Raw genomic sequence first — 21,500 nt, forward strand, 5'->3', positions numbered from 1 at the left:
ACGAGGCCATGTGGCCTGTTAGGGAAAGGCATAGTTTGACCATAGTTTTTGATTTCCAAGTAATCTGTGTTATCAGATGGCATATTGCTTGATTTTTTTTTTGGGGGGGGGGGGGGGGGGGGGGAGAGAGAGAAAGTTCTTGCTGAATTTAAGACCAGTGTTGCTCCAATAAAGTTTACTGTCTGCATGGGGGTCAAAATGGACTTTTCTTTGCTCATGTGGATGCCCAGCACTGCTGGCAGATGCAGCAGAAACAAAGTCATTGACCTGACCTCATGGTTGGAGCGACTTGTTAGGAGCCAGTCATCCAAGTTTGCACTGGCGTGACATCTAATTTGGGCTGCACACAGAGAAAATCTTCATGACTACCCTGGGTGCTGTTGCTAGTCCAAAGAGAAGGAGTCTGAATTGGTAGTGTGTTTGAACTACCAGGAACTGAAGAAATTTTCTGATTTTTGAATAAAGATGTTTAATTGTCGAAAGACCAGAATGGGTCTCCACCCTCCATCTTTCTTCGGAGGCTAAGAAATATGGGGAATAGAACCCTCTCCACTGATAGTGAAGTGGCACTCATTCTGTTGCCCCTCACTGGAGAGGAGAATCTGCTTCACAGCAAAGAATCTCCTTGCGAGAGCGGTTCCTGGAGCAGGACCAGAAAGGGAAGGCAATTCAATGGAGTAACTATCTAGAACCCACCTATCATGACAGAGTCTGAATTGTGGGCAAAAAGTGAGAGACAGCCTGAAAGATGGAGGGAACAGAAGCAGTTGGCATCAACAAAAGTAGGCATTTCTCAACTGAGACATCAAAAGTAGCCATTAGTGGGTGGGTGGAAATGGGTGGAGATTGTGATAACAGAGAGGACCAAAAATCAAGGTCTCTAAATTCTATGATGCTTGGATGAAGGCTCAGCTGGATGCCAGTAGTAAAATATTTGTGGCGGGAGCAATCTTGGCCTATATGCCTGCCTGTGGTTTTCTCTCTTCGGAGCTGGGATATAAATTCCCAAGAGGAGGAGGATCGATCTAAAGCAGTGGACCCCAAACTTTTTATGTCACGCCCCCCCCCCTTACCCGTAATGCAATTGATCCATGCCCCCGCCAGGGCCGGGAGCCGGGTCAGGGGCCAGGAGCCAAGGCCAGGGCCAGGGCCAAAGCTTCAGCTGGGGCCACGGCCAGGAGCAGAGCTAAGCCAGAAACTGGGGGCAGGTGCCACTGCTGGGAGTAGGGCCAGGACTGGACTGTGGTCGGAGGCGAAGGCCAGAGACTAGGGCCTCAGCTGGGGACAGGGCTGGGGCTGGAGTGGAGTGAGGGCAGAGCAGGGCTGGGTGGCACTCCCTCCTTGACCCCCATTACGGGGGCACACTCCACACTTTGGAGACCACTGATCTAGAATCCTTCAATGAGTACAGAAACTCATCAGTATTATCACTGAACAAGTTTGAATCAAATCCTAAATCCTCTGTGATGTTCTGCACCTCCCTGGGGAACCTCAAAGAGTGAAGCCAAGAATCACACCTCAGAACTATACCAGTGGCTAGCCCTCTAGATGCTGTGTCTGCTGCATCCACCTCAGCTTGCAGGGATGTTTCTGCTGCTAGTCTGCTTTCCTGAACGAAGGACTGAAATTGGGCTCTGTCTTCAAGGGGAGGTTTGTCCTTAAAGTCTTCCAATCTAGAGTAATTGTTAAAATTGTATTTCACTAGCGATACAAAGTGCAGGCTCACAGAGGAGAATATTTTTCTTCCCAAAGAGTCCAACCTCTTTGAGCCCTTGTCAGACGGGGTGGTCTAAAAGGTTGTGACCTTGCGCTTTCCATGATGCAGTAATCATCTTAATGCATTGCAGGATGCCCCATGTAGATGCAAAGATTGGATTTTTCCTTAAGGATGTGGGTAGCCTCTTAAGAGACATAAAAGAAGAGAGGGAACCAAATGGCATAGCTAAGCTTTTTTCAATCTCAAACCAGGCTTGTGAGTATACAGTTACTGGGGGGAGGGGAGAGGGCACCACCTTTCAATAGGATACATTTGGAATGCTACACAATATAGATACAAATCTGGCAACCCCACATCTCCAGTTGCCCAGGATTTTTTAAGAGTCTTGTGTGACAAGCGAGGCTGTGTTTTATCCCATATAAATGTCACGATAAGCCTATTGATTTGAGCAAGGAGCAAGGGAAAGACTTTGAAACATAAAAGGTTAATGATTTAAGTCAATCTTGGGCAGATACTCATTTTCGCTATTTCTATTCTCCCCAGAAAGGACAGAGAGAGGAGATGCCACCTCTTTACATCCTTGGAAATTTATTTTAATGTATAGTCCATATTTATAGAAACACTTTTGGGAAGATTAGGACAAGTTTTAACACTTAAATAGTTATTTTCTTGCATATTTGAAATGGAAAATGCCAAAACTTTTGGATAAATCCATTGTGAGAAATCTTTCCAAAAATATGAGCTACATTCAGTAATGATGAGACTGAGGAGAATGAATTCTTCAATAGTACAAAAATGTTGTCAGCATATAAACGGATTTTGTATTCTTTCCTGTTTATGGTCAAACCTTCAATGCCCGAGGGCTGGCATATGTTCATTGTCAGTGGTTCAAGAGAGACATTAAAAAAGAGGGGCGAAAGGGGACAGCTGTGTCGTGTCCCTTTTTCTAGATGAAATGTGAGAGAAATAATTCTGTTAGTTGATAGTGAATTGTGGGGACAATTGTATAATACATTGACCCAATTCAGGAATATTGATCCCGATCTCTTTTTTTTTTAAAATCAGAGGCTCTCTCTGCATCTAGAGATAAGGCTATGGAGCAGTGATTCTCAACCTATTTACCATCGTGGGCCACGTATGAACCACTGCACCAGACACACAGTGGCCCGCCCAGCGTTGCGCTGCCAGCCTGCCCCTTCCCCTCACGGTCAGACCCGCACCACACGCCACACCAACCCCCTGCTCCCTGACAGACCAGAGCAACAAAATTTGGGTCACAGCTGTGTGCTAATTGGGGCCACAGGTTGAAAACCACTGTTATGGAGGGAATATCTGATATCGGAGCTTGCTGGATCAAGTGAGCAATTTTTCTCATATTATCAATAGCCAATCTTCCTTTAATAAAACCAGCCTGGACCTGTGTGTATAATTGATACGATGATGGCATTCAGTCGTGTCACTAAAATTTTTGCAATTATTTTGCAATACGTTTTATATAGAGATATAGGGCGGCAACCACCTTTGTTATTCTTTAATATGAAGGTAATTAAAGCAGTTATGTCACAAGACATGGTTCCTTTTTGGAATGTTTAAGTGAAGACTTTTGAAAGAATAGACAATAGCAGATTACAAAATGTTACTAGACTCTCTGGACAAGGAACTAGATGAGTTGCAGAGAACGCACAAGACTGAGCCCAATAATAAAAATCTCCTACATTCTCTAATCAACGCCAAAATATAACTATAGTGAATACTTATCCAGCCAAGTCAAATTTGACTCAACAGGGTCAAACAAATATATTATGAATGGAGAGAAAAAGCAGGTAAACTGCTTGTCAGAACACTTAAGATGGAACTATCCACCAACAATATTTCTTCCTTATTACAAGAAGATGGGAATGTTGTCCTTGAAACAACAGATATAATTAATCAGTTTAAACAATTCTATCAAGCTTTATATAAAGCAGTTGACCAATTTGATAATTTCATCAAAAACCTACCTTTTCATACCCTAAGTTCAGAACAAGTGTAGTTTATGGATAAAACCACACAAGAGATCAAACAGGCTATAAAAATATGAATTTCAGCAAGGCCCCTGAGATGGATGCCTTTCTGGCAGATTTCTACAGAACATTTTGTAATCTGCTATCGTCTATTCTTTGGGAGGCATGCTTTATGCATGCACCCCTTATGGTAGCTACCAGAGCTTCCCAAAAGATGGTATCTGATGGGTGCTATTTTCTTGTATAAAGTTAGAGATGACTGAATCAACTGTGGAACAAAACTTTGCATCTTTTAGTAGCAGAGTGCTCAGATTCCACTAGAACAGCGGTTCTCAAATTGTGGGTCGGGACCCCAAAGTGGGTCATTTTAATGGGGTCACCCTGGCTGTCATTAGACTTGCTGGGGCCTGGGACCAAAGGCGAAGCCCAAGCCCCACCGCCCAGGGTCAAAGGCAAAGCCAGAGAGCTTCAGCCTTGGGTGGCAGGGCTCAGGTTACAGGCCCTCCGCCTGGGGTGGGGCTCGGTCTTTACCATTGCCCCTTTCCCCCTTTGCGCGTGCAGGGCAGCAGGGCTTGGGCAGGCTCAGGCTTCAGTCCCCCCTCCTGAGGTTGTCTAGTAATTTTCGTTGTCTGAAAGGGGTCGCAGCACAATGAAATTTGAGAACCCCTGACCTAGAAGATTTTAATGATGTGTAACCAGCATCTAAGGTAAGTATAACTGGAGTATGATCTGAAATTAATTTATTATCAATAGCTACTTTTAGGCATCCTGCAATCAGTTCTGAAGACACAAGAAAAAGTCAATTCTGAAATAAGATGAATGTAATGTAGAGAAATATGTATAGTCATCCTCCTTGGGGTGTCCCCATCTCCACATATTTTTTAAATAAAATTAATTCATTAATAAATGAGGGTTGGCCTATTGTGCTTTGAAAGCTGGGTCTTATGTAATTGGATTTGTCCAGATGTCTATCTAGTGTAGTACTCCAATCACCTCCCAGTATTACAGGAATGCCTTTTTAATTGGAAAGAATGTCTGCAATGTCTTTAAAAAATTCAGAATTACCTTCATTTGGACTGTAAATACTTTTTAGAATTAACATTTTTGAGTTGAAACAGCCTTCAAGAATGTATCTTCCTTTGTGATCAGACCAAGACTGTACATATTGAAAGTCATATTTTTAGGTGTTAAAATGGATGTGCCTCTGCTCTTAGAATTAATGATGAATGATACTCAACACCTAACACATCATCTTGACTCTATCGGCATATATTTCTGCTACATGAGTTTCCTTAAATAAAGCTAGTTGGCACTTTTTTATCTGAGATGTTTCAGGATTTTAATTCTTTTGAAAGGTTGATTAAATCCTCTTACATTTCAGGAGCACACTAAGAAAATTCATGGCAAAGTTTTAAATGATATTTTAAGACATATAACCTAATTCTAAAGAGATGCATTTTCCCATTGATATTGTAAAATCACATCTCTAGGGTACCATCTGTATTTATACATATTAGATACTGGTTAGTTTTAAATGAATGTATGCCTTCATTTAAGCCTCTAAGAATGTAGGGTATACAAAAAGACTTATAGTTAAATATCATGTGTCTTCCAAAGTTTATTTGTAATAGAAAACAAAAAATTAGACTTAAAATATATTTGCATGTAGAGATGTTTAGACTATTATTAGATAATATAGGAAGGGGAGGAGCGGATGGAACTGAAGACATCAGGGATCTGAACGTACCCACATTGGCTTGTTTTAAGTCAAATATTACCCTGTAAATATCACTGGGTGTTCTAGAACATGGATAATATATTCCTGCCTACAGAAATTTTTATGTATTCATAAAGTCTCATCACATGTAAATTAACAACTGATTTGGTAAATCAAAAATAAAATAGTATAAAATCTAAATATGAAAAATACAATTTTAAAAAATCTTAATAGTATGTCAAATGCCCTGCACAAAATTGAATAACTAGTGCTATTTAAGATTTAGGTTATAGTCCACTTTGTGTGTCAGGAGTATTGACTGTTCCAAGGGACTTGTGGTTACCATAACACAATCCATCAGAGACAGAACTAGCAAAGATATTCTGTCTAGCACTGCAAGTTGTGACAATTAGTGCAGATAATACTTCAGCCAGTAGATGGTGCTATATATCCCAGAAACATGTTAAACTGTTACTCAATGCATTGCAGAGCTATACAGTTGTTATTGCTCAATTCCAAAGGAGATCAACAGAAGAGTTCAGCCTAACTGATTATCTGCTAGGACCTGGAAGATTATATATGCAAATGTTACCATATCTATAAGGATACATAGAAAAGCAAACAGATTTTTAAACTTGAGGCATGCTTTTTATGATAAAATCATTCTGCTATTTTTCGTCAAACCTGGTCTCAGTCTTTCAGGTTTCAGAGTAGCAGCCGTGTTATGTCTGCCAAGCTACATATGGATTTTTACAAACTCTTGTGGAGCCTAATATATCCATAGTGAAGGTGGATGGGTACTTGATGCTGTTTTCCAGCTCTCTCCACCCTCGACGCAGAATGCAGGTGGAAAGTAGAAACACGAACAGCAGACACTCTCAGAAATCTGCCAACAGCAGAACTCAAACTCACAGTCGGAGAGTATGGTTCAAGTTCAAAGGCTGCAGGATATTGTCCTTGGCTACTCAGTGACTCTGTCATGTGTATCTCTTGCTTGCCACAGATAAGCAGTCCTATAAAGCACCTATAAAGCATGCACAAATCACACACTGGTTTATTATCCAAACTTGATCGACCCTGGAGATACAATGTTCATTCCAAATAACTTTTGAAATATTGCTTCCCCAAAGGGGCAGTGAATGCTGGACAACAGCAGACTTGAACCCCAACTGTGTGATATCAGTTTGGGGTAGATCAGGGCAACAGTTTGAGCCCCAGCTGTATGCAAAAAACCTATAAGAATGTAAAATGTTGATGTCATGTGATTTTTGTAAGGGGCACTATATCTTACTAAGTCCTTGCTCAAACCACCCCAAATTTAACCACTAACCCCGCGCCTATCCCAAGCCCTAATGAGGCACAGCAAATTTCAAGATGATCTGAGCATGCATGTGGGTTACAATGCACTTAGAAAAATCAACTGTAAACTAATCTCAACCTCAACTACAATGGTGCTTACCACCCCACTATCATATAAACTTAAACAGATTTCCGGTTAAGTTTTCAACAAATAAAAGCTGTGGTTAGTGCCCAACGAAGGCATGTGAACTCACCCACAATAACCAGGTTGGTAATAGTTAACAGATTGGGATATTGGAGACAGGCATTTCCTGCACAGTTGAACTGGCCTGAGTAAGAAGTTTCAGTCCCCCTTTCTTTCTGATGGACACATTAACCCTAATGGTGGTAAACTGAGAGAGAAGGAAAACATGCAAGATACAGCTTGTTTCCTACTAAGCTGAAGCTGTGGATAATTCCTCTCTCTGAAGATGCAGGGCTCTCTGTATCCCCTGCGAAGCTCACACAGTGCAACAAACGGGCCAGGTGACTAACCCATTATGAAACTACTCCCCTTTTACTATGCTAGGAATACAGCAGTATGACAGGGAGAGAAAGAAACTAACCATGAGTTGCTTCCTGTTACCAGATTTGCCTGTTACTTTGGGGTACGCTCATTTATTCGGGTTACTCTTCTGGGGGTGGGGGGGGGGGGAATTCTGTAATTCTATCAGTGTACTGCTTGCGTCACTTGTGTTTTCATATGGAGCTCTACTTCTCCCTTCTGCAAGTCCCCTATCCTGCAGGACCTAGGTTCCCTAGGGCTGGGTTTCTCCAGCCCCAGAACCGGATGAACACACACACACACACACACACGCATACATTAACAGAGCAAGTCTGAGTGGACCGGGTCAATCAGCACTTTCAAGCTGTCACCCTTATGTGTCACAGGTTCAGCATGTCCCTATCCCCACTCTCACATCACAATTGTACTGGCAGTAACCTACTCGATGAGCAAACCCCACAGTATTTTGGGCGCTGCAGGGATCTTTAGCTTAGGTAAAAGAAGCGTTGCTGTAGAATGAATGGTGGAAGCTAAAAACACAAAAGAGTAAAGTTCAGCAAGAGAGCGAGAAGCAACCAGCTTAACCATAAAAGTTATTTATTGTGATAACTACACAAGGAGAGCCTAAACCAACATAACATACATTATTAAAGGTTAATACCTAAGGTAGAAAGGAAAACCAGGAGAGAGAAAGAAGGGGGATCTCACCCACTCCATGAGGCTTGAACTGGTCGGGGTTCCCAGGTGATGATGGTAGCTCAGGGTCCTGAGTGCTGGAGACAGGCAGAGCCCCAGCACAATCAGTCAGGAGAAGACGGAGTCCCAGTGGAACTGATGCATAGTTTGGATCTAAGCATCAGAACACTTACTGGAGGGTGAGTAGGGATTTTTGTAAAGAAAATACAATGGTTCAAGGGAGAACACTAGATTTGTTTATAGGTAACCTGATGACTCAAGGGATTTCTTTAGGCTAGGCAATAGGAGCTGATCACTCTTGGCTATGGGTGGTGTTCTCTTCCAGGGAGCTCACAATGCAACTAGGCTGCTTCAGTATTTTGGATATCAATCAAGGATTCATTACTAGAATTGGTCTGATAACTGCTGAGCTGGGTGTGGGCAGGCATAGGTTCATTAACATCCGGAGCAGAGATTCCCATGATGCAGTGTGTCCCTGCTTTTCTGGTCCCAGAATTCAGTGCGGTTCTCTGTTCTCCATTCTGTATGCAAATTGAGATGTCTCCCTGTCCCATCTTTCATGCAGATGAGGCTAGGGGAGTTGTCTCTGTTCTTCATTCTGTATGCTAATGGAGATGTCTTAATCTTGTCACCCTTGTCAGGAGGGGTCTAGGTGCATCTCCCAACACCCTTCACTGCTCTCTGCAAGTTTTTTTCCTCTGACGGGTTTTGGTTTAAGCAGAGGTGGGGGGGGGGGGGGAGAGGTGTCTTTCATGAGTCAGGCTGGATACTGCACCCTGGTTCCCCAAGAACACAGAGCTGACTGGTATCATTCCTTCCAGGGAGAATGACGGCATAAAGATGATCCACAACAAGACCATATTCTTCCCTTCCAGTAATTTCACAATCATGATGACAAGGGAAACAAGACTGAGTGGGGACCTGATAACAGTCTTCAAATATGTAAAGGGCTGTTTTAAGAAGACCGAGATCAACTATTCTCCATGTCCACTGAAGGTAAAACAGAAAATAGGCTTAATCTGCAGCAAGGGATATTGAGGTTAAATATTAGGAAAAACTTTCTAATTATAAGGATGGATAAGTACTGGAATAGGCTTCCAAGGGAGGTTGTGGAATCCCCATCATTGGATGTTTTTAAGAACAGGTTGAACAAACACCTGTCAGGGAAGGTCTAGGTATACCTAGTCCAGCCTCAAAGCAGAGGCTGGACTTGATGCCTTGCATTTCTATGATTCCATGAAACACATAATGATGGGCATTTATTTTAATAGGAGCTGGAAGTAGGGGTAGGCAGCCAAAGGATGCGCTTCTTCTCTTCTTGTTGACAAGACAGTGGACCAAAAGAAGGAACCAAAACCATGTAATTCCCACAACAGAAGCAGAACCTCTGGGGGCTAAAACATAGCCATCAACCCTCTCACTCTTAGCACATCACCACATTTAAGGTATGTCTTCACTGCAAAGTTAACCTGGAAGATTGGCAACCTGATCTGAGCACCCACACTAGCCTAGTCCAGGTCTGAACAGCCACACCGCAAAGCCATACCAAAGTAACTGTGTCTTCACTGGTGCTGCACTCTCCTAGGGCTCACTAGGGTTTCTGGGGGCATATCCCATGGTGCCTGGTGCTGCAGTAAACTGAGCCACTCTGATTTTTTCCCAGAGAACTGTGGGAGAATTAGTCTGTCCTTCTGAGTACATGCGGGGAATTACGGGAAGGCATTGAAGGACTATCAGCACTTGAGTCGTTTTGCCTGCATCCTCACTACAAAGTGGGCTGGTTACCAACCCAAATTATAGCAGCACCTGGATTTTAGTTCCTATCTTAGGATGGGCCAGGAAGCCAAGTGGAAAGCACCACTAATCTCAAGTTAGAGGCTTGTGTGTGTCAACAGGACCCAGGTTAGAGAAAACACCCAGACATAGCTAATGTAGGCAACCTGAGCCAAGATGTCAGTCACTACCCTCCAACAAAGTCACCATCACAAGAGATGCCAATTAAATCCCATCCCCTTAACCTTCTCTTGGCACTGTAGCACAGAGGAAGACGATAACCTGAGACAAGGTCTCTACACCCTTCACTGGTAGTCCAATGAGACAACTACACGGCATCTTCAACGGCATCTCCTGTTCATCAGGAGAGAGAGCAAGGTCAGCCATTTTCCTCTAACATGAACAGCAACATGAGGGAGCTCACTGCACAGCATCCCTCCCATCGCGAACTAAACACACAGCTGTTTTCCATCCAGAGCCAAAATTAATTCTGTACTTGTTTTGCTAAGAAATGCATTCATTTTCCATTTGTTTATATGGTGTACTGTATGTTACTTCTCAAATAATAAAGTATTCTTTTTGGGGGAAGGAGGTGCTCGGCACCCTGGATACTCTTTCCATGAGTTCTGCATAGAATCCATAGTGGCATAATGAACACCAGAGACCAAGAAAAAGCATTTCAGGGAACTTTCACTCAGTCTGAAGATATCACACAGGTGATTCACTCCGCTGTAAGTGAACTCCGGTGTTTTAACACTGTTGGACTACAACACCAACCGCCACCTTGCAACTCTTAAAACACACTAGTTTCTTAAGATGTTTATGTTTTTAGGATTAAGCAGTGTCTTAAAAGATACAATTTTACAAGCAATCACCACAAAGTTATTTTTGAACAAAAGCTGCAGCATCCTGGGAAGCTGGGATGGGTTAGGTGTCTGGGGGGCTGGACTGGCTACAGTTTAATGCTTGTGGCACCTTAGAGACTAACAAATTTATTAGAGCATAAGCTTTCGTGGACTACAGCCCACTTCTTCGGATGCATATAGAATGGAACATATATTGAGGAGATATATATACACACACAGACAGAGAGCATAAACAGGTGGGAGTTGTCTTACCACCTCTGAGAGGCCAATTAATTAAGAGAAAACAAACTTTTGAAGTGATAATCAAGCTAGCTCAGTACAGACAGTTAGATAACAAGTGTGAGAATACTTACAAGGCGAGATAGATTCAATGTTTGTAATGGCTCAGCCATTCCCAGTCTTTATTCAAACCGGAGTTGATTGTGTCTAGTTTGCATATCAATTCTAGCTCAGCAGTTTCTCGTTGGAGTCTGTTTTTGAAGTTTTTCTGTTGTAATATAGCCACCCGCAGGTCTGTCACTGAATGACCAGACAGGTTAAAGTGTTCTCCCACTGGTTTTTGAGTATTTTGATTCCTGATGTCAGATTTGTGTCCATTAATTCTTTTGCGTAGAGACTGTCCGGTTTGACCAATGTACATGGCAGAGGGGCATTGCTGGCACATGATGGCATATATCACATTGGTAGATGTGCAGGTGAACGAGCCCCTGATGGTATGGCTGATGTGATTAGGTCCTAAACAGACTCCAACGAGAAACTGCTGAGCTAGAATTGATATGCAAACTAGACACAATCAACTCCGGTTTGAATAAAGACTGGGAATGGCTGAGCCATTACAAACATTGAATCTATCTCGCCTTGTAAGTATTCTCACACTTGTTATCTAACTGTCTGTACTGAGCTAGCTTGATTATCACTTCAAAAGTTTGTTTTCTCTTAATTAATTGGCCTCTCAGAGGTGGTAAGACAACTCCCACCTGTTTATGCTCTCTGTCTGTGTGTGTATATATATCTCCTCAATATATGTTCCATTCTATATGCATCCGAAGAAGTGGGCTGTAGTCCACGAAAGCTTATGCTCTAATAAATTTGTTAGTCTCTAAGGTGCCACAAGTCCTCCTGTTCTTCTTTTTGCGGATACAGACTAACACGGCTGCTACTCTGAAAGTTTAATGCTTGTTTCATTTGGAATGACTTTGAAATTAGCACATGCGTAGCTCAAGATGAGTTCCTCTAAACTAGTTCCATACCAAATGGTTAAAGATATCTCACTCTCTGACTATACAACCATGCACACTGATGTCAGTGATGTAAATACCTATCCACTAAATTCAGACTGAGGCCAACAACCCATTTTCATAGAGAAGTGACAGGACTCTAGGTCTCTAATAAAATGCAGTGGTGCAAATTAGGACTTTTATTCCACTTCACTAAGACCCAAATCCTGCAGGTCTGGCTTGATCCTTACTTCTGAGAAATTCCCACTGACCTTATTGAGAGATTTGCTAGAGTAAAGACTGAGTAAGAAGTATAGATTTTTTCACTATATAAGCGTCACTGTAATACATACAATAATTGCCAAATAGCTAAAAATATACAAAAAATTTCCAAACAGATTTTATCTGGCCCTGATAAAGTAGTATAATTAACATGGGACATACTAAAGGGCTCATAACATTACATTTTAAATTTGATTTAAAAAAAAGATGTCATTTCTCTGGAAATACTGAGGTTTCTCTTCATGTGTCTTATTTAAAAAAAAATTGATCCCCAGGAGTAAGAATAGTTTATAGTGGTTTTCTGGTAAGCACTCAGATGATTGATATTTTGTATTATTTTAGAAAGATATTAAGATATTAAAGCACCATTACTTTGCCAACAAGAAAATATAGATATAGATACACAATAAGAAATGCATACAAGTGATTCAAGCTTTCTATTTCAAATGTAATGAGTTTCTTTCATTTTCAGGCTGACTACCAGTTCAAAACAATGCAAGTACAATGGGGATTTCCACAACAGGAGATTATGGTCTGTGCAAAATGTTAAAACTCTATTTATCAGAAACGCTCTTTTAACCAAAACTTAATTATTTCCCTTGTGCAAATAATGTATTCAATAAACATCAATTATCCAAATATTTTTGATATTCCCAAAACACTTCAGCCAAAGGGAGTATTATGTATTCTCTACAAAGAAACTGATTTGGAAGACAGAAATATTATAAAAGCATACCTGCTGAAAAATGTTAGAATTCTGCGAGCCAACAAACCTGGCAAGTTAAAGGACATGATCTGTCTACATACAAACTAACAAAAATATTTAAAATACATATAAACCAATACGAGAACCCAGAGCTGGCTTCATTACGTCATCATTTCCTGACTATACAGAAGCGTTTCTATTTTAGTAAGTTGAAGCTGTACAGACAGAAGCAAGTCTAAACCTTCTGCAGATCTGAGGGTACAAAACAAGCATCACTGAAGTAACTTTATAGTGCATAAAGGTAAGTAATGTTTGATCAATTATTTTCATGTTGAGCATAAAAGTAACTTAGATGTCAATATTTATTATTAAGATTGACTTCCTTCTTTAAAAATATGAATTGTTCTACAACTAATAAAAGGAAGTTTAATTCCACTCCTAATAAGGAATTTAAATAACAGCTGCATTATATGACTGTAAATTCGAGCAAACAGATTTTGTTTTTTAACACATGCAGTCACATACATAGGATGTTTGCTCAGTATTTTAAAAATTAATTGAACCCTTCCCATAAGTAATAGCATCAACATTGATTTTTACCTAAGTAGTTTATATAGTAAAATTATTTGCATATATTGAATGGGCAAACATGCTGGACCTTGCTGATGACCATAAATACACCCAAACAGAAAATCTATGCGGACATTAGATGGAGGCAGAGAGATGGTAACAAAAGAAAATGTATACGTCAACAACCCCAAAATCTGAGCAATCATTCCAAAAGTAGTTTAGCTCTTTATAAAAAAAAACAAGTGTACTAGTTCTCAGTCAAAATCAGGAAGAACCAATTCTGTCTTTGTCCTGAATGTCCCATAAACAGCATTCAGGTGAGCTTATGATCTTTACTAGTTGCTCAGACACCACCCACAATTAAAAAAAATATATATATATATAAAAAATGAATGACAATACCTGTATGGATCAGCAACAGGAAAGTCTTTTCACAATACTCTAAAAACCTCCACTAATCATTAAATCGTATCAATCAGACATTTGGAAACCAGTGCCCACTTTAAGACCTTTTGATAAATCCACTTATTCAATTTAAACAGCTAAATATTCCCATCACTAAATATAGTAATGGGGGCAAAATTCTCAGCTCAGATGCACACAATGAAGACCTACATATGCTGCTCTCTCGTTGGTATTAATGGATATCCATGCATGCAGCAATGGTTTGATTTCAGTCATAGTTGCATTTATTTATACATCAAACCTCCCCATCCCCTCCCCCCCCATCCCCAATATACCTAGGTATTTTTTTATCTGTGTAGCATCTACATGCCAGATTCCTGACACCCATTTTAAACCAAATAAGGTTGGGAATTAGGTCTTCAACACTTATTAAAAAAAAAATGGTGTAGGAACTCAGAAGTAATACATTATATCACAAGCACTTAATCACTACAAAGAGAAATCTAAAACCCATAAAGAGAAAGAAGGAATGAAAAGTTTGAGGATACATACTGCCTAAAACAATGCCTAAAACAATGTTCTCTAGGTAGAAAAATGATGGTATTGGATATGGTGACAAATGTAACTGTTGCTGGGAGTGTTTTGGGGGGTCAGTTCCATGTTTGTACATTTCCCATAATACTGATTCATAGTTATACTTATGGTATTTTATTAACAAAATTTGTTATACTTTTTTTTGTAACTTCTTAGAAAAAATATCTTTATGAAAACATGATCAAAATTGAACTGATTGTTAGATAAGTTTTCATCACTATGCTGCACATTAACAGAATCCCACTTTTGGGATGTGGCCCATCCTTCCTTTGGTGTGCCTCAATATCTTTTAAAAATATTACTTTTAATTTGACCCATCCTCTGGGCTGACCACTTCAGAGGCATTTCTGAATCTCCCTCCAAATCTCCTTCCTTGTCACTATAATACACTCCATAGTTTTTTCCATTCCAAGTGTAATAGTCCATTTTACTTTATTGCCCTTATACTAACATTTTCACTTTAATGACTAAATCATCCTCAGAGAATCAGGAACATTTTGTATAAATGAGAAAACTTAATTCAGACCAAGAGTATAGGATTAGACATTTATGTGTACTAATGAAATAAACTACAGTTCCATTATATAGAACAACAACAAAAAGTAAGAGATATAAAACCTCACATTTCAAGGCAGAAGTTAATCCTAACTGACAGAGATTAGGAAGAAATTTCCCATATAGACATCATGCCATTATTGTTCAATAGAGGGGTACTCTCCTCAAAAGCATCTGTAACTAGTCATTTTCAGCCAGAATACTGGACTAAACAAACCACGGGTCTAATCTGGAAGCTCTGTATTAGTAAGTAAAGTAGATGGCAGACATTACAGTGAAAAGATAAAAAAAATACGGAGAGTAACAGTGAACTAAAAGTTACTCTTTAAATGCTTTCTTCACTTACAAGCCTAAAATGGAAAATGTCCTTTCCTCACTTACAAGCCTAAAATGTCCACTGACCTCATGGATATCGCATTCGCTGCTGCTTGGGAAAACCATGAGCAGTATCAGTCAGGAACTGGGAACTATTCAATTATTGCGGGTAAGGAGATCCCACCCACCTACCTACAGGAGGAATAAAGTAGCAGTGATCCCACCTCTCCCCTCCCACACAGAAGTGCCAGGAAGCTGGGTCAAGGGTCGAGTAAAAGAGAACTCTGCCATACACAAAGCAGCCAGGAGGCTGCAGGAACACCTTCTTCTTTCCTTTCAGGAAGCTGGGGGAGGGGTACTGTAGCACAGGCACACTGGCAACCACCAAGAGGTTAAGGAAGTCACATAGTAGACCACTGCACCAAAGTAGGGTGGAGAAAGAGAGAAAGCTTCTTGTTCTCTTTCAGCAGCTGAGGTAGCAGGATGAAACTTCAGTTTTCAAAACACTTATGACAAGAGGCTGATACAAAAAATGCCGACCCTTTGCCCAGCAGCTTCTCATAAGGACACTGTTGTGAAGTTTGCGTGGTTCATTCTCTATTGCGAATTTTTGTATTAAAATAAAAGTTATAAATGTAGTCCTCTCACTAGTATGTATCTGGCAAACATTTTTCAAACCCTGGATATGGATACTATACTTAGAGTCTAAGTAGCTATGAAGATACCTTTGTCTTCTTTTCATGCCTCTCATATGCAACACTGTACATATGTTCTATTGGGAACTATGCAGTTTGTGCCTAAGATTCACAACTGATATTTTTCCTTGTGTATAGGAACTACACTAAATTTCATGTTTAATTATTCTTTTTATTACTCAGTTTTGGTTATTTTCAATACAAATATACTATCGAGGAGTATATTTGTTAGAAAAGGCTACTTACAAAATTTAAGGACAAGTAGAAGAGTTCTGTTTAATTTGCAACTATTTAAAACCGCAAACTTCGGATACTGTAAGCTCATTAGGGCAGGGACTGTCTTTTTGTTCTGTGTTTGTATAGCATGGGTTTGGTCTCTGGCTGGGACTGCTAGATGCTACAATAATACAAACAAACAAAAAGCCAAACATAACTACATTCAGAAATCCCGGACTTCACATTTTCTCATTATATTTAGGAAATCCTTTTACAAGACACATTTTTAATTAGTTATTTTAAAAAAAAGCACCTATAATTATATTTTAATTATTAAATAACACATCGTGCCCTACAAGTTTGATACTACGTATATGTAATATCTTTGGGGTAGACATTATGTCTATAGACAAAGTAAGCCTAGCACGTTTTGGGAGTTACAATAATGTCTTTTTATTTCTTGACTGCAATTATTTTTAAATGTGTTTTAAAAATAATTGTGGTCAAGAAATAAGAACTACCTGTTTTGCTTCTATACAAATGTCCAACTCTAATTTTGATTGTAATTTCATTTCTCATTATTTACTTCATTTGTTTTTAGGGATCATGTTTTAAGAGGAGAAAAAAAATGAATAAACACAATCAAAGTCAAAACATTATGCCAGGAAACTTGCACCCAGAAGAGTACAGGATTGCATCACTTGTCTTTTATAGTTTTATATTTATAATTGGATTGCTAGTGAACATCACTGCACTATGGGTCTTCAGCTGCACCACCAAGAAAAGAACAACTATAACAGTCTATATGATGAATGTCGCATTCCTTGACTTAATTTTTATATTTTCCGTACCTTTTCGGATAACCTACTATGCAAAAGAAGCTTGGCCATTTGGAGATATATTCTGTCGGATTCTTGGTGCTTTCACTGTGTTTTATCCAAGCATTGCTCTGTGGCTGCTTGCTTTTATAAGTGTCGATAGATATATGGCCATTGTCCAGCCCAAACACGTCAAAGAACTTAGGAATACAAGGAAAGCTCTGCTAGCTTGCATTGGTATCTGGATAATGACCCTGGCATCGACGTCCCCTTTGCTATTTTTATATTCGGATCCAGATAAAACCTCAAATTTTACTACCTGCATGAAGATGCTTGATATCATCCATCTAAAGGAAGTCAATATGTTAAATTTTTCTCGTTTGATTTTTTTTTTCTTGATTCCCCTGTTTATCATGATTGGATGCTATCTAGTCATTATTTACCATTTTGTCCATGGCAGGACTTCCAAACTGAAACCCAAAGCTAAGGAAAGATCCATAAAAATTATAGTTACTCTGATTGTGCAAGTGCTTGTCTGCTTTGTGCCCTTCCACATTTGTTTTGCCTTCCTGATGCTGCAAGACGAAGACCAGAGTTACAATCCATGGGCAGCCTTTACCACCTTTCTCATGAATCTCAGTACATGCTTAGATGTTATTCTGTACTACATTGTTTCTAAACAATTTCAGGCTAGAGTCATCAGTGTCATGCTTTATCGCAACTATCTTCGAAGCGTGCGCAGGAAGAGTTTTCGATCTGGGAGTTTAAGGTCACTAAGTAATATAAACAGTGAAATGATATAAACAAAATCAGAAGATTCTTATAATGGGGCCAAGTGACTTTCACTGAAGTTTTGACATTTCAACTTGGTTGTATTCAAGAATGCTCTGGAGTTGGCAATATTGGGACACATTAGATCTGTGGTAGCATAATTGTGGGACAAGTGGAATACCAAAGACTTAAAATATTAATGTTTCATCAATGTGTTTTACATTTTTCATAGTAAATCCAGGAGAACTAAGATATTTATGATCTACCATCTGGGTGAAGCAGGCAAATAAATATATTGTCCGTGATGTACTGCCTCTCAATCAAATGTAAATATTTCCCAGTGTAAAAAAGTCAATGTCCATGCTAGTGTATATACACTTTAAATAAAGCACATGCAGAATTTCAGTGTGACCACTAGTTAACACATCTGCTTATATATGATGCATTAAGATTTTATATTTCCATGCCAGATAGTATATGAAATCAAAGTATCTATTATATTCATAAGTTCAGCTTTTTCCAGGAGAACAAAAACATGAACTGAAGCTAAAGTTTAACTGATATTTACATTTGGTTTACATAAAATCTCTTTTATGTAGCAGTATTTTGACACCCTAAAACTAATGAAATTCTGTAATTATAAATAAAAAGTACACTGAATAGTAGAAGAGATAAATTATTCAAATTGTTAATTATTTCCTGTAAGTATAATATACAACATTACTAATGTCTGGAATACTCCAAAGCTTAAACAGAAAGTATATACTTTGTTCCTGAATAATGGATTTAGTTTATACAGACATACAAATAATGTACGTCCCACCTCTAATCTTTCCGAATACTGACACACTACAAGATCTTATAATAGCTAACCTTAGAAAGTCTAACAAAAACACATTTTTTTAATTAGGCTAGCTACAGTATAACTTTCCACATGCTTATGAGAATGTCTAATGTTTTTTCCATCAGATACACTAAGGATCAGAAACCGAAAGCCCTTACATTTGACATTAGAAAACAGTGTGTATACAATCTTTTCTCAATACCAAAGACCATGCAGCATATGGAAACCCCTGACTATGTGAGGTTGACCACACTAAAGCATAAACCTAAATGCAAATACTCAGTTAGCCATCTAGTTTTCTATGTTCTTTTTATTCTACAAATCTCAAAAGCAGCTTATTTGAAACTGAGCTCCTGAAGAACCTTAATTTTTAAACACTTCACTTTTCAAATATGAAATGCAATACATATAGACATGATGTCCTATAAAACTCAAAGAGGTCTGAAATGTGAACTAATGAAGTACCTTCCAGTATGAAATGCATATAGTTTTGCATATTTTAAAAAGTGAGTTACAGTAACATTAGTTTTGTGCTTTCAGGAGGATAGTTAACACTTAAAAGAGTGTGAAATCAAAACATATATTCAGGAACACTGTACTGGGTAAAGCTTAAAAGATGCCAGCACTGCAAGGTAACTCCTTTCAGTTACTCCAAGACAGAGAAAAAGACAATGTTGTGGAACTGAAAGTCATCACAAAGTGGAAGTGTAATACTAAAAATATTGCAACTCTACTACAGGTCATATTTGGAAAATAGTGTTATACAAATGAATATTCATGCCAAGAACATTTACATTTTATGTCAAAAAGGATATATTGCATTTAAAGGGTTACATTAGTAGGTTATTTTACTCAAATCTGTGCTAAGTAATCCCTTGAAATTGTATCTAAGACAAAGCCAAGCCCATTAAGAACTACTTACAATCCAGAAGGCAAACTACTGATGGTGATGCCAAATGCATATTGCATAACTTCTACAAGGAGAAGATCAAACAAAGCTGACAGCATCCAGGAGCCCAATAAAAAGGACTGAAAAAGAAAAAACAAAACAGATAGGTCCCAAACATGAATTAATTAATTTAACTGGAGCTAGTTAATTCTATAAGAATAAACATATGAATGATATAAATCTCTGAGGCAGAAACTCTAATGTTTAAAGTTGAAAAAGTCCATTTTAATAGTTCAATTAAGCTCAAGTTTATTTCCTTGGACATTACAGTACAATTTTACAACATAAGTTTACCAGACCAGTCTCTCTCATCTTAAAGAACTATAAAGAATTGGATTGTTCAATAAAATTCACTTTCATGGACCACATAAAACTTGCTGTAGCCTACCAACATTTTTTCTTTTAGCTTGAGCCATTACTTATTAAATGAAAAAAGCTAAAAATGTTCTTTGGTTATTCAATTGTGATTTATGGGTAAAATACCAATTAAAAATACATTTTGATTAATGGAAATAAAATCTCAATTAAGAATAAACCTTAACATAATCTTTAAAATCAAACATGCCATTTAAAAAAATTGGTTAGCATACATGATATGAAACAAAGTATCTATCCAAAAAGACTACAACAATATAAATATCTGACAATATTGTGAGACCAGAGGTTTTAGCAATCGTTTTGGGTATTGAAAATGATAGAAGTGACACTTACTGAAAATTTTCGGCTGCCATATCTTCTTTCAAATATCCTAAAGTTATAAATGAGCAAACTACTGCAGAATGTATCTTTCAGATCAAGACATACTGTTCTCCCAAATACAAGTCTCCAAATCTAGAATATAAAAGCACCAAGATATTTAATTCTCTCCCATCCTTCACAGAAATTCTTCAGGGGATTTGTGTTCAGGTTTAACATAATACAAAAGAGGAGGAAACATTTAGTGACAATATTCAGAGTAAATAGAGTGGTCCACATATATCTGTAATCATTTTTCTAAAGTGATTAGTAGATATTAGAAAGTTTGTTTAAAAAAATTAAACATTTCCAAGTAAGATTTTCTTTTTTAAACTATCTTACCATTCAAATCAAATCAATTCATCTTCAATAGTTCACATTTACAAATACTAATATACCGTGCTTTCCACAGATACTTGCATATAGCAGCACTGATAACAGAAAAAGATGGTTCCCTTCAACAGGGAACTGCTACCATTAACCATTTTTCAGCAGCATAAAGAAAATCAAGTGATTTTAGGACTCCCTTTAAGATGAACTGCAGAGCAAAAGTTTAAACAAAATATGGGTTTGCCCTTACTGTTCTTTATAATGTAAAAAACTTTTTCTCCAATTTTTTATTCTGCTTGATTCTTATATTTGAACTATCAGAAACATCAGGTCCTCATTTCCCTCTTTTTTACATAGGACCTTAACGAGATATTTGGAAGACCTGAATAGTATTACATGAAACTGTAATCTGAGCTGCTGGGATGAAGCTCTCCCTTCCCTCAAGAGGCCATGTCTATAATTCAGGGACTATAGCAGCATATCTATGGCATAGTATAAATGCAACCAACAGCGATGGAAGAGTGGTTTCCATTGCTGTAGAAACTTTACCTCCCCAAGTTCTTTCATCAACCTAGTTGCATTTAAACTGAGGGTTATGTTGGTATAGCTATGGCTATGTGGATTTTTCTAACCCCTGACCGCTGTAGTTATGTCAACATAAATTTTAAGTGCAGACCAGGCTGAAAACAGCAATGGCATAAGGAATCTTATCAGCTTCTCCTCCTGCCCAGAGTGGGATTTGGGGTAGCGGGGGAGGATAACTAAATTATAATCTCATGTGAAACTACTGTTCAGGTCTCTCAAAACTCTTTGGAAAACCTCCGGTGTGTGTGTGGGGGGAAACAGGACAGTGACAACCTAGTATTTTTAACTTAAAAAACAA

The 21,500-nt window shown here is 38.7% G+C and overlaps 2 protein-coding genes across 3 annotated transcripts in view; one reads left to right on the forward strand and one right to left on the reverse strand.

The window, feature by feature from the left end:
* UBAC2 (UBA domain containing 2) overlaps positions 1–21,500 on the reverse strand; it is a 146,161-nt gene that overhangs the window by 100,460 nt on the left and 24,201 nt on the right. For both annotated transcript variants that reach the window (XM_005303896.5, XM_065581043.1), the window contains 2 exons: positions 20,264–20,383; positions 19,526–19,632 (listed from right to left, as the gene is read on the reverse strand). In XM_005303896.5, coding sequence (XP_005303953.1) covers positions 19,526–19,632; positions 20,264–20,383 — 227 coding nt within the window. The remainder of the gene's footprint in view (positions 1–19,525; positions 19,633–20,263; positions 20,384–21,500) is intronic.
* On the forward strand, positions 12,984–18,435 carry GPR18 (G protein-coupled receptor 18). The gene is made up of 2 exons (XM_024101888.3): positions 12,984–13,121; positions 16,772–18,435. Exon 2 carries the CDS (start codon positions 16,799–16,801, stop codon positions 17,789–17,791), a length of 993 nt encoding a protein of 330 aa, XP_023957656.2. The 5' UTR covers positions 12,984–13,121; positions 16,772–16,798; the 3' UTR covers positions 17,792–18,435.

Source organism: Chrysemys picta, chromosome 1 (assembly GCF_011386835.1).
Source record: "Chrysemys picta bellii isolate R12L10 chromosome 1, ASM1138683v2, whole genome shotgun sequence".
Classification (NCBI taxonomy): Eukaryota; Metazoa; Chordata; order Testudines; family Emydidae; genus Chrysemys; species Chrysemys picta.